Source organism: Gambusia affinis, linkage group LG19, assembly GCF_019740435.1.
Source record: "Gambusia affinis linkage group LG19, SWU_Gaff_1.0, whole genome shotgun sequence".
In the NCBI taxonomy this organism is placed as follows: Eukaryota; Metazoa; Chordata; class Actinopteri; order Cyprinodontiformes; family Poeciliidae; genus Gambusia; species Gambusia affinis.
This window is the reverse complement of record NC_057886.1, coordinates 13,785,296-13,799,158: the sequence shown is the minus strand read 5'-3', so window position 1 is coordinate 13,799,158 and position 13,863 is coordinate 13,785,296. Positions and strand designations below refer to the sequence as shown.

At 37.3% G+C, this 13,863-nt stretch overlaps 1 protein-coding gene across 4 annotated transcripts in view; it reads left to right on the top strand.

Moving 5' to 3' along the window:
* The window catches only part of rnf213a (ring finger protein 213a), a 34,055-nt gene extending 32,778 nt beyond the window's left edge, over positions 1–1,277 (top strand). For all 4 annotated transcript variants that reach the window (XM_044100002.1, XM_044100004.1, XM_044100005.1 and 1 more), the window contains exons 65-67: positions 30–119; positions 225–403; positions 550–1,277. In XM_044100002.1, coding sequence (XP_043955937.1) covers positions 30–119; positions 225–403; positions 550–706 — 426 coding nt within the window. In that variant the 3' untranslated portion in view covers positions 707–1,277. The remainder of the gene's footprint in view (positions 1–29; positions 120–224; positions 404–549) is intronic.
* Positions 1,278–13,863: the final 12,586 nt, after the last annotated feature.

The following is a 13,863-nucleotide window of genomic DNA, read 5'->3' as shown; positions in this document are numbered from 1 at the left end:
CAGGGAATGCTCTCCACTTTTGCTTGCAGGTTTTCAGCATGTGTTGCCTAAAGCATTGTGTTGCTCTGTGGCAGCTGTTGGTTTCACTTAAATCGGAAAACATGCTGCGGCTGAAGAGGGTAAGATGTCACTTTCCCTTCTCCTACCAGTACTGGTGGTGACAATCTATAGCTTATGTTTGAAGAAAATCTAAATGCTGTGTTGCTAATTCTTGTGTTTTTCAGGACCCATTTGTGGGAGTCCCTGACAAGTACAAGCAGCCTCTGGGAGAGGAAGAGCACAGGCTGCTTACCGCCTTCTTCTCCAGGAACAGTGCTGACACTTTCCTGTTAGAAATGCACGAGTTCTTGGTTCTGGTTCTTAAAAAGTCCAATGATCCTGATGCCTACAGGCCTGACTGGGGGTAATATAAATTTTATTTATGTACTAAATGTTATTTTACTTTACTTTCATAGACACAATTTTAATGGCTGTTTCATGTCTTGTGCAGTATTTTTACAATTGCTGTTCCCAATCCTTTTTTGAAATTGTTCTTTTTTTCTTCTCAAGCTTGAAAGAATCTTTAGTGTCTTACATGGAACAAAAAGACATGGACATACCTCCAGATGTGGAGGAGCACTTCCCAGAAGAAATCTTCCTGTCCCACTATGTTGAAGCCTGGAAGTTCATCATTGCTTTTAAGCAGGAGCGTGGTCAGAGACAATGAAGACATTGGGAACAAAATGCTTTTTTTTGCTATTTTAATTGCTCTCGTTAAATGACACTATGGTTGTGTCCTGTTTTTGTGCATAAATCAAAATGATGTGCCTTTTTAGGAGTACAGAGTGCCACAAAATAAGTGTGTCATTTACCCTTATGAAGATCTAAACTTTGGTATGCTTTTTGTTTTGTGTTTCTCTCAATGAGTTTGGGAATGCATTTTTTGAAGTTTAAATGTCTTTAATTGTACTTTACTTCTTTACTCTCAATAAGAATAATCGAAGAAAATAAAAACTCAGGTACAAAATGTAGGGGTAGATAAGGAGATGTAAGCTGAACACATCCCAAAACCTTAAGAGAGATGAATAATGTATTTCACCTGCTTATATTTGTTTTACCACTATTCAGTTTTCTAATTCTATTGCATTTTTTACCCATTTTGCACTCTGCTGTCATTCCATTTTTTTCATCCATGTTTTTGTTATTTTATTTTTCAGATTTGCTGTTTCTCAGTGGTTTGATTCCTAATTGCATTGGTGTTGTTATAATAATGTGACATAAAAGGCACCTTATGATAATATGTTGTGGCCTGCAGTTTATTTTCTTGTTCTGATGGTATGAGGTACTATGTTAAATGTTGTGTGTCCTCATTTTCAGGGGAAAAATATTAAAGCAGACATGATACCTGTCTTTAAAAACAAAGAGCAGCGTTCATTCTGTTACCTGAACCAAACTAATCCACATGGATGCAATGAATGAAATGGAGCTTCTTTTGCAAGAAGCTTAAGATGCTGATTAATGTGACCTTATGTATTCTGGCTTGGCGCAACCTACATGGATCCCATTTTGACATAAGGATAAAGTATCTCCCCCAGAACTAAGTGAAAACTTGTTCTGTTTAATAGAAATATTTTTTCCTACCACACATTAGAAGAAACATCTTGATGTTGCAGTATGTATATATTTGCTCTATTTGCTTCTTTCGCACCTTTTATGGAAGTAAAACATGTGTAGGCTCTTTCTGATTGCCTAGACATGGACCTTCACATCAACTGTGGTACAAGCGTAATGTAAGTGCTGTAACTATGTTTTTAGATGTTAGTGACTTTGTTTTAATATCTTACGTGTGCTCTCATTATGAAATTGCTTAGATGACCATACCTTGGCCTACTGGTTGTTGTTTTGAATTTCCTCCACCTCCAGATTAAGTTCAATGTTTTGCATGGTTTTCCTTTTGCTTCAATAATCAAGTCATAGCAAAGTGGAGTATATAAAGATGTAGATCTACATATATATATATATATATATATATATATATATATATATAAAGATGTACATCTACATCTTTATATGTAGATATAAACATGTGAAGACCATAGGAATTTTTTAGATCAACATTTTGCAATGTAAAACTTTATTGTTGTAGATGTGCTATGTTTTTATTAATCACCTTCAATATGATCTACTAATATAACAGGTCAATTTGCATCACAATAACACTATGCCAAAAAAAAGTTAATATAAATAAAGTCTTATTTGCTTTTTCCTACTGATGTATGGTTTTCAACATCTTGAGTGCTGCTGGCTAAATAAATTAGTCCTTATTTACAAATTACATCATCGGCAAAAATCCAGCACTGGCAATTTATGATGCAGTGCTCAGGAAATGTCTGCCTGCCAAAGGTTTTGTGCCTTTTTGACCCTTGGCTGGTGGGAGCCCAATGTGTTTCTGATCAGGCTGATGGAAATGATAAGGACAAGACAGCCCAAAGAACGCCGCTGGAAAGCTCCTTGATTCAATTTCCTCTGTGCCAAAGCAGTGTTTAGTACAACAATGGCAAATGGAAGCCTTTGCCTGTGAAAGTAAACTATGTCCATGACCACCCTCGAGGAGGGCAGAAAACCTTAGATATTCCCTTTAGGTCCTTACCAGTGTGCCTAAACTAATGAAATATAATTAAAATTTTATGAGGAAACAATAACGAATATCTAAGTTGATGATCTGCTATGTTTTTCAGTGGATTTCATGAGCAATGGCATCATGCAGACATCCCACCTGCCTCACCGTGTCAGTGCAGATCATTAGAAGCAAAAAGAAACTGGACGTCGACTCAATAAACACACCCCCAAATGGGTCAGTGGCATGATTTGTGCAACTTAGTCTTGCAGAGCAAGCTTCACTGAGTAAGTTCCATCAGTTCACTTCCACTCCTGTAAGCTTCAAAGCCACCAAGCCTGTGGTATAAAGGGAGGAACAAATTATTTCCCAGCTTTCAGTTTCCTGTCTTTGTTTTTAATGAGGAGGAATCAGGGACGAACTTGGTAGTTTGCAATTATTAACAATCATGGTCAATGCACACTTTGGATTAGGTCCGGAGCCTTTCCATGAGGAGGTTTGTTATGATTAACGAAGCTGGACAGCTTGTGGGAGAGGCTGAATTGACGGCTTTCATAACTTTGTTAATACTCTTGCAGATTCTTAGTCATCCAGGATTCGACAGTCCTTCTACTTCAGCACCTAAAACTTTGTTAATAGATGGTGGAATTACTTTGCAAACCTTATTTAATGAATTAGCTTTTACATATATTAATTTGACAATATTTCATTCTTCATTGTATTTGGGCTTGTTGCTAGTGATGGTGGTAGAGTATCTAGAGCTGAGAATTATGTATAAAAGTGGTGAAAGTGAAAAGGAGCAACCATAAAGTAATTGAGGACAACCCCAAAAGCTGCTGAAAAATAATTATGCAATGTTTGGAAAGCAAAACTCAGCTGTGATAAGCTTCCAAGCTGTGACACAGTCTTAGTCATTATATGACAGTGGATGTTCAGTTTTAGTGAGTGTGACTTAAGTGGCTTGTTTTGTGTCAAAATAGTGAAGCTAAGATTTCATATTTGTCTTGAAAAGCAACAAAAGGCCTGATTGTGATTTATCAGCTTCATATTTTTACATACATGCCCTACATGCCCTGCATGTATGTTTAAACAGACTGGGGACCTGTCGAGGGTGTACCCCGCCTCTCACCTGAAACGTTCGCTGAAGAAAGGCACTAGCACCCCTCCCAACCCCACTAGGGATAAGGGTATATAGAAAATGGATGGATGGATATTTTTACACAGATTCATCTTTACTGGTTCTAAGATATGATTTTGTCTGAACTTCTCTTAGAACATTATTGATGTGTTGTTGCATCTCACTTTGCCATCCTGATCTCGTTCGTCACTTGGCTTATCCCTTTGAACAGTTGTATAAACAATTAGTAGAGAACAAGCCTAAAATATTTAGAAGTTTCAAATGCAACCAGTTCTCCAGTCTAGGATATCTGCTCATGTTTGACTTTGAATCTCCTCTGTACCTTGAGCTATGAAAGAGCTTCAGCCTTAACCCTTTCCAAAACAACCTCAGATATTCATCAGGTTTACACCTTGGGGATCTAATATCACTCACAGGCTTTGACGCCAGGCAGGCGCTCACAGCCAAAGGGGAACAAGGTTTTTAATGACTCTGGTATGAAATCAGTACCTCAAAGTACCCCAGAGACCTTAGAAAGAGCACCGACGGGCTACTGTATTTTCTATGGACCTTTATGCTTCTCTGGGAGTCTGCGGAAATGTTTTCTTTAAATTAGCCCTTCAGGTGCTGCTGTTATTGCATTATTATCAAATTAGTGTATTTTAATTACTACGTCATATGAAATGTATGTGCCAGCAGGTCACTGTGAGGTTAAAGCTCAGAGGGCCATGTTATAACTCTCAGGTTGCTTGGCCTGCTGTGCAGCTTTAAGATGAAGAACAGAGAGGCAGAAATGCTCCATGAGCACATCTGTGAATTATATTAGCTAATTGTGTGCACTTCTCTTTGCACTCAACACTTGAGTTGTCCTCCAAGCAGAAGGAAGAAATTAGGAGCACTGCCGCCATGTTGTTCTGTTAAATACGTGAAGAGAAAATACAATTACTACTTAAGTGGGAACATACCACATGGGATTATAAGAGGGCTCAGCATTTAAAGATTTCAGATTTAAAAACTATGCCGTGTGCATGTTTACCTGGCAAACAGACAACAGAGGACATTCAAACTAGTTTGTGGCATTTGAAGTATGCATCTGAAACATAAACTGCTGTTTGACCGTGCTTTTGCAGAAACTGATTTTTTTTCTTTACCTCTTTTACCTTCAAGTATACCTGCTTCAGTGCTTCAACTCAAAGTCTCTTACAGCACCACAGCTCATTCTTTGAATCCATAACATAAATATCACATATTATCGAATCAAATTGTTATGGAAAGACGAGAAGGTCTATGAGAGCCCAAAAATATGTCTACCATTCCATAAGTAATAATAAGGAGCAAGGTCAAGAGTGTATTCCAGGTTCATTATGTCGGAAATGTTTGCTGTCCTCACTGACTTTTGTTTGAAATAATGCTACATAAAGACTCTCCGATATGTTCTCACCTTCTCAGGTCCACAAAAAATGAACAGGAAAATGCACCATGGATTCCATCCTTCAATTCCTTTTAGTAAACATATCCAAATTAAATTAATGGATGTAAAGGAAACTTTGTGGTTGCTCTGAAAACCATTACTTTGTTTCTCTTTTCAGCCCATGTGTTATTCAAAAATTTTGAGGTGCTTCCAAGTTGTGATACAGCGCCCTGCAAAAGTATTCATACACCTGAAACTTCACATTTTGCCACACTACAAACACACATCAAGATATGGTTGGTCTTTCGAAACTAAGTAAAAGACCAGTATCTTCCAAGATTGTGTTGTATTTAGCTCCACCCATTTTTCCATTAACTCTAGCCAGTTTTGCTGTTCCTAAAATCACTACACGAAACCATGTTTCACGAGGGCGGTGTGTTTAAAGGAATGAGCAGAGGTACTTTTCCAACATTTTGCATGGAGGTCAAAAAGTTTCTTATGGCTTCATAAGTGTCTAAATGAATGAGTTGTGATAAAATGCCAATAGAACTTATTTTGGCTTTCTCCTAACAATGGCTTTTGCCTCTTTTGTAGAGGAGGCCAGATTTGTGATGTGAGTGGCTAATTGTGATCATATCAAGAGATTCTCTTTACTGTAGTCCTTGGGATCCATAATGCTCTCCTCTAATTTTCTTTATCAAACTTTAGAAGAAGCTTTCACAGGATAGCTGCATTTATACTGAGATTAAATTAGTTTGAAGAGGAGACTAATTACTGATCTTGTATCTTCTGAAGGTAAGTGGTTACACTGGATTTTATGTCTGTCAGTTATTTAGGGTTACAAACAAGTAGACATTTTTCAGCTTTTTCAGAATTTTTGAAAACTGTGTTTTTCTATGTGTTTCACAATTATAAACTGCCTTGTGTTGAGGACTTGGTTTGATTTTTGTTTTTTGAGGTTGTTTCTGTGCTTTTGATGATTTGGAGTTAATTATTCTATGTTTGTTATTTCCCTGTCTGTCCTCGGTGTCGGTGGACGCTGCTCAACTAATGTCAATGCCACTGATCACTTTGCCTTTAAGCGGGTTGTTTTCATTTATTCCTCACTGGATTCCATTGTGTGTCCAAGCTCCAAGGTTCGACTTATGCACTGTTCTGTTAGTTTTGTGAGTTTTCTTAGAATTTTTAACAAATCCGTCATAATTTTCATCACCATCATCTTACTAGCTCCCTGCTTGTTATTGTGTACAACAAAGAAATATGTCAAATATTGTTTCAAGAAGCAGTTTTTTTTTTTTTTTGTTATTGCTGCTTTTTTATTCTTTCAAGAATCACTGTAATTCAGATTCCTAGAAATGTGTATATTCTGTACTTTTGCTCTTGGACTGCACTGGTTTAGTGGAACAATAGAATGTCCTTTTACATTAAGACTGAGAAAAAGGTTTTACAACACAAAATCTTCATCTGAATAAAACAAACCAAAAGCCACTTGGCATACCACACATATTGTTATATAATACAATTAAATAGTATCCCACCTTGTCTTGTTCCCTCAGATGTCACCTTCATTGACTTCCTCCAAAACTATTTCTCTTTCTAGCTTCATTCTCTCTTCTTTCACTCACTCTTTTTACCCAGATCTGCTTTGTTATCTGACGGCCTTTGGCTGTGAATAGATAATGACTGTGCAAAAGGGTTTTGTTTACCATGGATACATAAGGATTAGAGTGATTACCACTGGTGCCAGCGTTGTAACAAGGCCGGAAAGCATTTCACTGTGTATGTAGGTGCTGACAGTTATCCTCCACAAGATTAGAGCAGATGGATTATGGATTGTTGTTCTTCCACCTGGTGATGAGAGACTAGAAGAAAAGGCTGAATGTAGACCCCCAGGAACAAGACTGTCATGAGTGAAAGTAATCCCTACCCCTTGTTTGTTATAAAACTTGTTCAACGTTCAGCTTTTTGTTAGATGTACCTCTGAGTATGGAGTTTTTGTTGAAGACGTTAAACTTTCTTACCTTGACCTTTGACCTCCATATTCCCTGCTGCCTGAGGCAGGCAAAAGAACGAGATGGGTCCCCTGCCTCCATCTAAGCTCTCCTGTGGTCAGGGCTCAAACTGGTGTTCAGTTTCACTGAGTTTCTCGTCTTGGCCCCAGCACAAATACACAACACCCTCTCAGATTGCAATTGATAATATTTATCCTCAATTATAATTCCTCAAAAGGGATTCTTGAGCAAAGTACAGTGGCAGCAGACAAAGCAGGGCGACCTTGAGCCTTGTAGAAGTGGGCTCCCTCTTTGCTCTCTAGAACGTTTTACTCTACCTAGTTGTAGTTCAAAATAAGCAATGTAACCATTAAGAGATTCTCAGCAATATAGAACCACTTAGCTGCATATTTGTTCTGGTGGTGAATGTATGCATTGCTAGAGGGAAATGCAACACCATCTTGAATATACACTTGTGAGACATGTGAGGAGTGGCCATAGTTTGCATGGAGGTTACAAAGGGGCATACGCATTTCAAAGGTACCAGACAGAAACAAAAAACCAAAACATTCATGACTTTATTAATACACAATACATAGACAGCCAACAAAGGGCTGCCCTCATATTTAGCCCCATTCTTCAGTCTGCTCTCTCTAGCTAATATGCCTCATTACTGTACTGGTTGCTTTAATCTCTTCCACTAGGCACAGTGTGTATCTTCATCTCATCGTTCTCATTTCTGGTTAGCCTGTAGTGCATCATTTTGGTTCTACAGATCAGTGATGGATTTGTTGGTTGTTTTGGCTCTTACAAATGGCATCAGAGGATTGAGGATTTTCTTGCTGAGGAAGTTGATGGAAATAATGAGAGGAAGGTACACTGGCCAATTTCAGATTTTCTTTTTTTTTTTTTTTACATGAACACATAGAAAGATCTGTGTATAATGTTGTTGTTTCTGGCAGAGCCTTATTTGGGCAACTCAGCTCCACTCTGCAATGCCCAGGAACGACATGCGTGTCATTTCCTGCTGGGAGCAGACATTTCGTTATTACTGCTGCTCTCTGGCAGCCTCAACATGTTCTTTCTCTAATTTCCAAAAACACAAGTCATGTATTTTTTTTTTGCCAGTCAACAGCAGCATTATTTCCAGGCAAATTAGGATTGTGGTCAAAGAAGAAATAGAGTCTTAGTAGACCTTTGGTTTAATATAAATTGTACAAAATGCCAGTTGCAGTCCATTTATGCATATTTTTCTAAAGTGCTCTTGGCTTTGACAAACAGCCTGTTTATGCTACCTTCCAATGCCTCTGGGAAGGTTGTCCAAACTGTATACGTAAAGTTTCCACAACAAGTTCAGACTAATTACAAAATATCTTGTGTTACATCATTTTAAGCACATGATAACAGAAGCGTGACATGCAATTAAATGTTATAAATGAATGTTCTGACCAAAATAAATGGTATTCAGTGTCTAAAATAAATCAGCTCCTTCTCTTTTAAGAAAATAGATTTTAAAATAAACTGACCTGATATGGTTTCGCTTTGCATGAATTCAGTCAAATCATCTCAGAAAACAGAAACCCCATGCCTTACAAAAGCTTTCATTCCTCTTAAACCTTTTAATGCTTTATCACATTTAACCACAAGTTTTAGTGTTTTTGCTAATCACAAATTAATATATTTTGAAGTAAGTACGAATCAAGTCTATCCTTGTCAAACTTCCTTAAGAACAAACTGTCTTCAACCAGCTGGACTGACCTTGATTATCTCCCAGTTAGGAAATAGTTATCTGTGTGGGCTGAAGGCCATCCCAGGTTATCAATCTCTCCCACCTCTCCTTATCCTTTTAGCCTCAGGAGAAGTTAGGGTTTTTGTATTCAGCCTGAACAAAACTGATATTGAGATCATTTGGTGGTTTAAAAAAAACAAATGTGTAAACAGTACCCTTTCTGAGGCCATCTGCTGTTTTCATGAGTTCATTCTTACTCTCTCTCTCTCTCACAAATCTGGCAGTCTTTACAAGGAGACCTTAAGGTCGAGACACTGGCCTAATACTTCCTCCCTCTGTGAGTGTATTTTGACACCTCGGGGCTGTTCTCCCTCCATTTCTCACAAGCATGGAGGGTTCTGTTTCCACACACACATACACACACACACACACACAAATAAAGTTGAAATACAAGTACACCAAATTACAGTGTCCTGCAAAAGTATTCATACCCGTTGCACGTATCCACATTGCTGCAAACAAAAACTTCAGCATGTTATACGGATGTGAAAAACCTACATAAAGTGGTGCATAATTCTCGATTAACAGAAAATTTCATATAAAAGAGACGGAATTATTGAGTATTTTAAGTCAGGATTAGGTTATAAAGCAAAATCTCAAGTTTTGTACATTTTATTATTCAAAACTGAAAGAGCATGGGGAAACCAAGACATGACCATCAACCCCAACTGACAGGCTAGGCTAAAAAAACTGCATATTCAGGGAAGCAACCAAAAAAACCCAGCGGTATCTCTGGAGGAGTTGCAGAGTTCCACAGGTTTTTAAAGTTGAATTAAATGTCCTCTGTGAGATGTTTGTGTTCATCACATAAACATCTCAATGAAATTTTTTAAGTTCTTTGTTGTAACATGACAAAACGTGAAAAGACTTTGAGGGATAATATATCTGGCTTTTAAATATTTTGAAGAACCCTCTTTTGGAAGCCATTACTGAAAGAGGATTTGAAGAGGTTGTTATTCTAAAGACATTTGGACATATCCGTAGTTCACATCTTTGGGGTCAGTCGCAGGGCTCTCTAAGTCAGGCTCACTATGTCAGACCTCGACACTGGATCAAAATTTGGTCAACCATATAAATCTATGACATACATTATGCAGCTGATGTCTGAAATAACACTAATAAATCCAGTAAAGGAGGAAAGATGGAAGTAAAGGAGGTGGCTTGAGGGGAGAAATGGGTAAAAACTTAAACAAGTGTTTTATTTTGTTTTGAACTGTTGCAGAGAAGCTTCGGCATGCGTCTGCTTTACATCATAGTGTGATGACTTTACCACACAGCCTCCGTTCCCCCTTCAGAGTCATCCGTCTGAAGGTCTTTAGTGCAGATAAGCAGACAATGAAGGATCAGAGTTCATGCCAGAAAGGCGTTTAACATCCTGTCTCCCTCGCTGTAGAGTAAGAGCTGCCAATTTATTATCTGCTATGGAGTCAGACAGACATGGAGACAGCCTACTTTAGCTTTCATTGTGTGTAGATGGGATTTAATATTCTGTTGAGATCTTTTTCACGATGCAAACATGTAAATCTGTCAATTTCCACTGATTTCAGAAGAAACTTCACAGATTTATGGCTGCATGTTTTGACCCGCATTCCTTGATTAGTGATAACATGTAATTTATCATCCAGTATCTTTTCAGTAACAAAAATGATTGATCACTCTTGGTCAAATTAACCTCACTACATGTACAATTTTTCCAAAGTAAGCAAGTAGAAATAAAATGTCTATTTTAGTAACAGCAAATCAGGATAGAAATTGCAGAGTTGTTCACTAATAAACAAAAAAAACCTAATAAAACAATTTAAACAATATCTAACCAAAAATGCATATTTTTAGCTGATTTATACATATTAAAAAAGCAAAAGTCCAAAACATACAGATATCATGTCAGGGTGTCAGTTGACGATTTCTTGCACAACTTCAAAGACTTGCTTGGGAAATAATAGAGGTAACTTTTCTGGTTCTGGTGCTTGTCTATGAAAAGCTCTAATAAGACAAAAGCAAGGTTGTTGAAGTTGATTTTGAGCTTTTATAAGTTGCACTGGAAGCCAGTGCAACTAAAATATCAAGTATATACAGTAGCTTAGCTGAACAATTCAGTGGATTTTATCAGCTTTAGGAAAGAAAGCGGTAAAGACAAAGTGGTGAAGTACAATATCCGTAAGAGTTTACTGTCTTTAGACTTGTTTAAAGTTCAAGCATTGTTTAGGCAGACGTAGCTCTCAAACAGATTTTTAATGATTTGAAAGGTTTGTTAATTTAATTTCAATAGAATTTTTCTTTTGTTCTTCTGAATTTTTCTTTTAAATACCTGCAGTCAATCAAATCCTGCTGATTGATTAAATATCAACAAGTCTTACATAAACAACGCCAAGTTATTTTATCTGCTGGCTCAAATTTGAACAAACAGGCTTCAATCAGTGAAGAGTTTTGTGTGGTAATTAGCAGAGATGTGGATGTTGATCATAAAGCCGTACGGCAAAGTCTTCCGGGACATTGCTGATGGACTGTTTGCTTGGACTGTGCTCCTGCGATTGAGAAGTGATGATGGCCAGAAGGAAACTGTCAGGCCTGCCCGTCACTGCCACTGTTAGCAGGTGTGAATGTGCAGCAGTATCCATGTCTTTAGCTGGAGCTGGATGAAAATGCATGTGTTCAGCAGCTGTGAGGAGAGCGCATGTGTTTATGCATATCCTCGTGAAAGGGAAGTGGCATTATTCTCCGAGGGAGGAAGCCCTGAATCTCTCCCCCTTCTTTTCTATGAGTCTGTCAGTGCTGCGGCTCCTCTGGGCCTTAGTGCTTCAATGTGGTGAATCTATGTGTCGAATAAATTCTGGTCCTCGGGGTGAAAGTATTACTGCCTGAAGGATAAAGGTTCATATGTGACCAGACAGGCTGCTGCTTCTTAACTCTTGTGTCACCTTTTTTTTTTTTTTAACAAGCAAATTGTGTTTTACTCTCAAAAATTGTTTGAATGGAAAAAAAATAGATAAATACGCAACAAAAAAGTCAGTTGGAAAATATTTAACACAATTTCCTTAAGTTCTTTTAAAAATATGTTTCAAATTATTGATTATTATTGAATTTTACTTTTTTGTCTCTGTCTTGAGAAGGTCTTTTTTTGAAATTACTCTCTAACAAAAATAGAATAATAATAGCTCTTTAATTCATAATATTTTTGAAGAAAAAAGCAATAAATTTTCTTATAGAGACAAAGAATAATGTAAAGATTATATGCATTGCATGCCATTACAGTTCCCTATAAACACATTAAGTAAGTAGGACAAACCTTCAGTCCCTTGGCAAGTAGACCGATAAACGTGGGTAATAGTCAATAAAGTTTTTAGAAAACTAAGCTTTTATGTTCTCTAGGTTATAAATGTTAGAATTCAAGCTTTAAAAATTTTGCTGTACACTCTTTTTTTTTTTTTTTTTTTTTTTTTTGCTATGCCCATATATTCCCTAGCATGTGAGTGGTCCTTTCTATCTCCACCTGTTCTACATGATTGTATACATGTCCAGAGGCAGAAGGAGTACAACATAGGCCCCTTGGTAAGGCAATCTGTGCACTTTGTAGATGTTTGCACAGCTATTCCAACAGGCACTGAAAAATATCTGTTCAGATCTACTGGCGAGCAGAAGGAGAATGGCTTTGGAAGTGCATTGAATTAATCCATGGGCAACAGAATAACTAACAAGACAGAATAGAAAAGGATCTAAATATAAAATTCAAGAATGAGACAATAAACTCAGAATACAAAAGATATAAATGTACTGAAATGCACAAATCTGAAAACCAAGGTGACAAAACACAAAGTTGTAAGAATTATGACAAATAATGTGATGCCCCTAAAAATGCCACCACATTATTTTGGTTGTTTTATAATTTTTGAAATATTTTCATGCATAATTTATTCTATTTTTTCCAAAAATGAACGAACTATATTTTGTTTGCATTTCGGCATGTCAATCTGCCTGCCTTTACAGTATAGCGTTTTCCTGAGGTTGGGATGGGAGTAATAGTGGCGAAGCGGAACCTTTGTGTGGGGGGCGTTGCTTCCGGGTTGGTTTTGGGTCGCAGTTCCGATTTCCCTCAAACGTAATCTGGATGCTAAAGGCACCTTTTCGGTTGTCATTGCTGACTTCTATTTTATTATCCTTTAGGTGGAAAAACATTTCACTGGTTTAGAAAAAAAAACACTTAGTTGACCAGTATATAGTACTGTGTTACGATTTCTGTGCACCCTTTTGCCAATAATTGCCAGTTCTATCAGGCAAGGTTAAATTTGGCAGTATGCCAGCCCGCGCTGGGAGAGTCCCGCTAGGGAAGGTGATTAGAAAGCCGTAATATCTTACTAACTCTGGGTTTTAGGAGTTTGCTTTTATTTTAATAATATTCGGTTCAAGTTACTTGTTAACTCATAAAATAACTCAGAGCATGAGAGTGAAATGAGTCCAGCCAAAGTTACAGGTTGAGAAACTATTCTTTGTTCATAAATTGAGGAGGTTAAAGTTGAAACAATGCTAAGTTAGAATCTGTATTTGTTTTGTGAGTCTTGTAATCCTATTTTTGATCAGTATTCAGTTAAAGTCAGTGTATATCTTGATGGTTATGCCAGTTAATGCAGAGCTAAATACAGTAAAGCTTTAAAACAGTTGATTTATCCTGTTTGGTATTCTATACCTTGGTTGTCTTCATCTAAGTGAAGGATGAACATATGAAAAGGTTAATGTGTGAAGTTAATTATTACCTGTGAGAAAAGTAAACCAGGTCTATAAGACAATGGTTATGTAAAACATTAATACTGTACACTGTAAAAGGTTTGTTTAACAAATAAAGAAAAACTCAATCTGGATGCTAGAGGCAGTGCTTCGGTCATCATTGCTGACTTCTATTTTATTATCCTCCAGATTGTGCTCATCACTGTTATAGCAGTCCTGACACTCGAGACCGGTAACAAC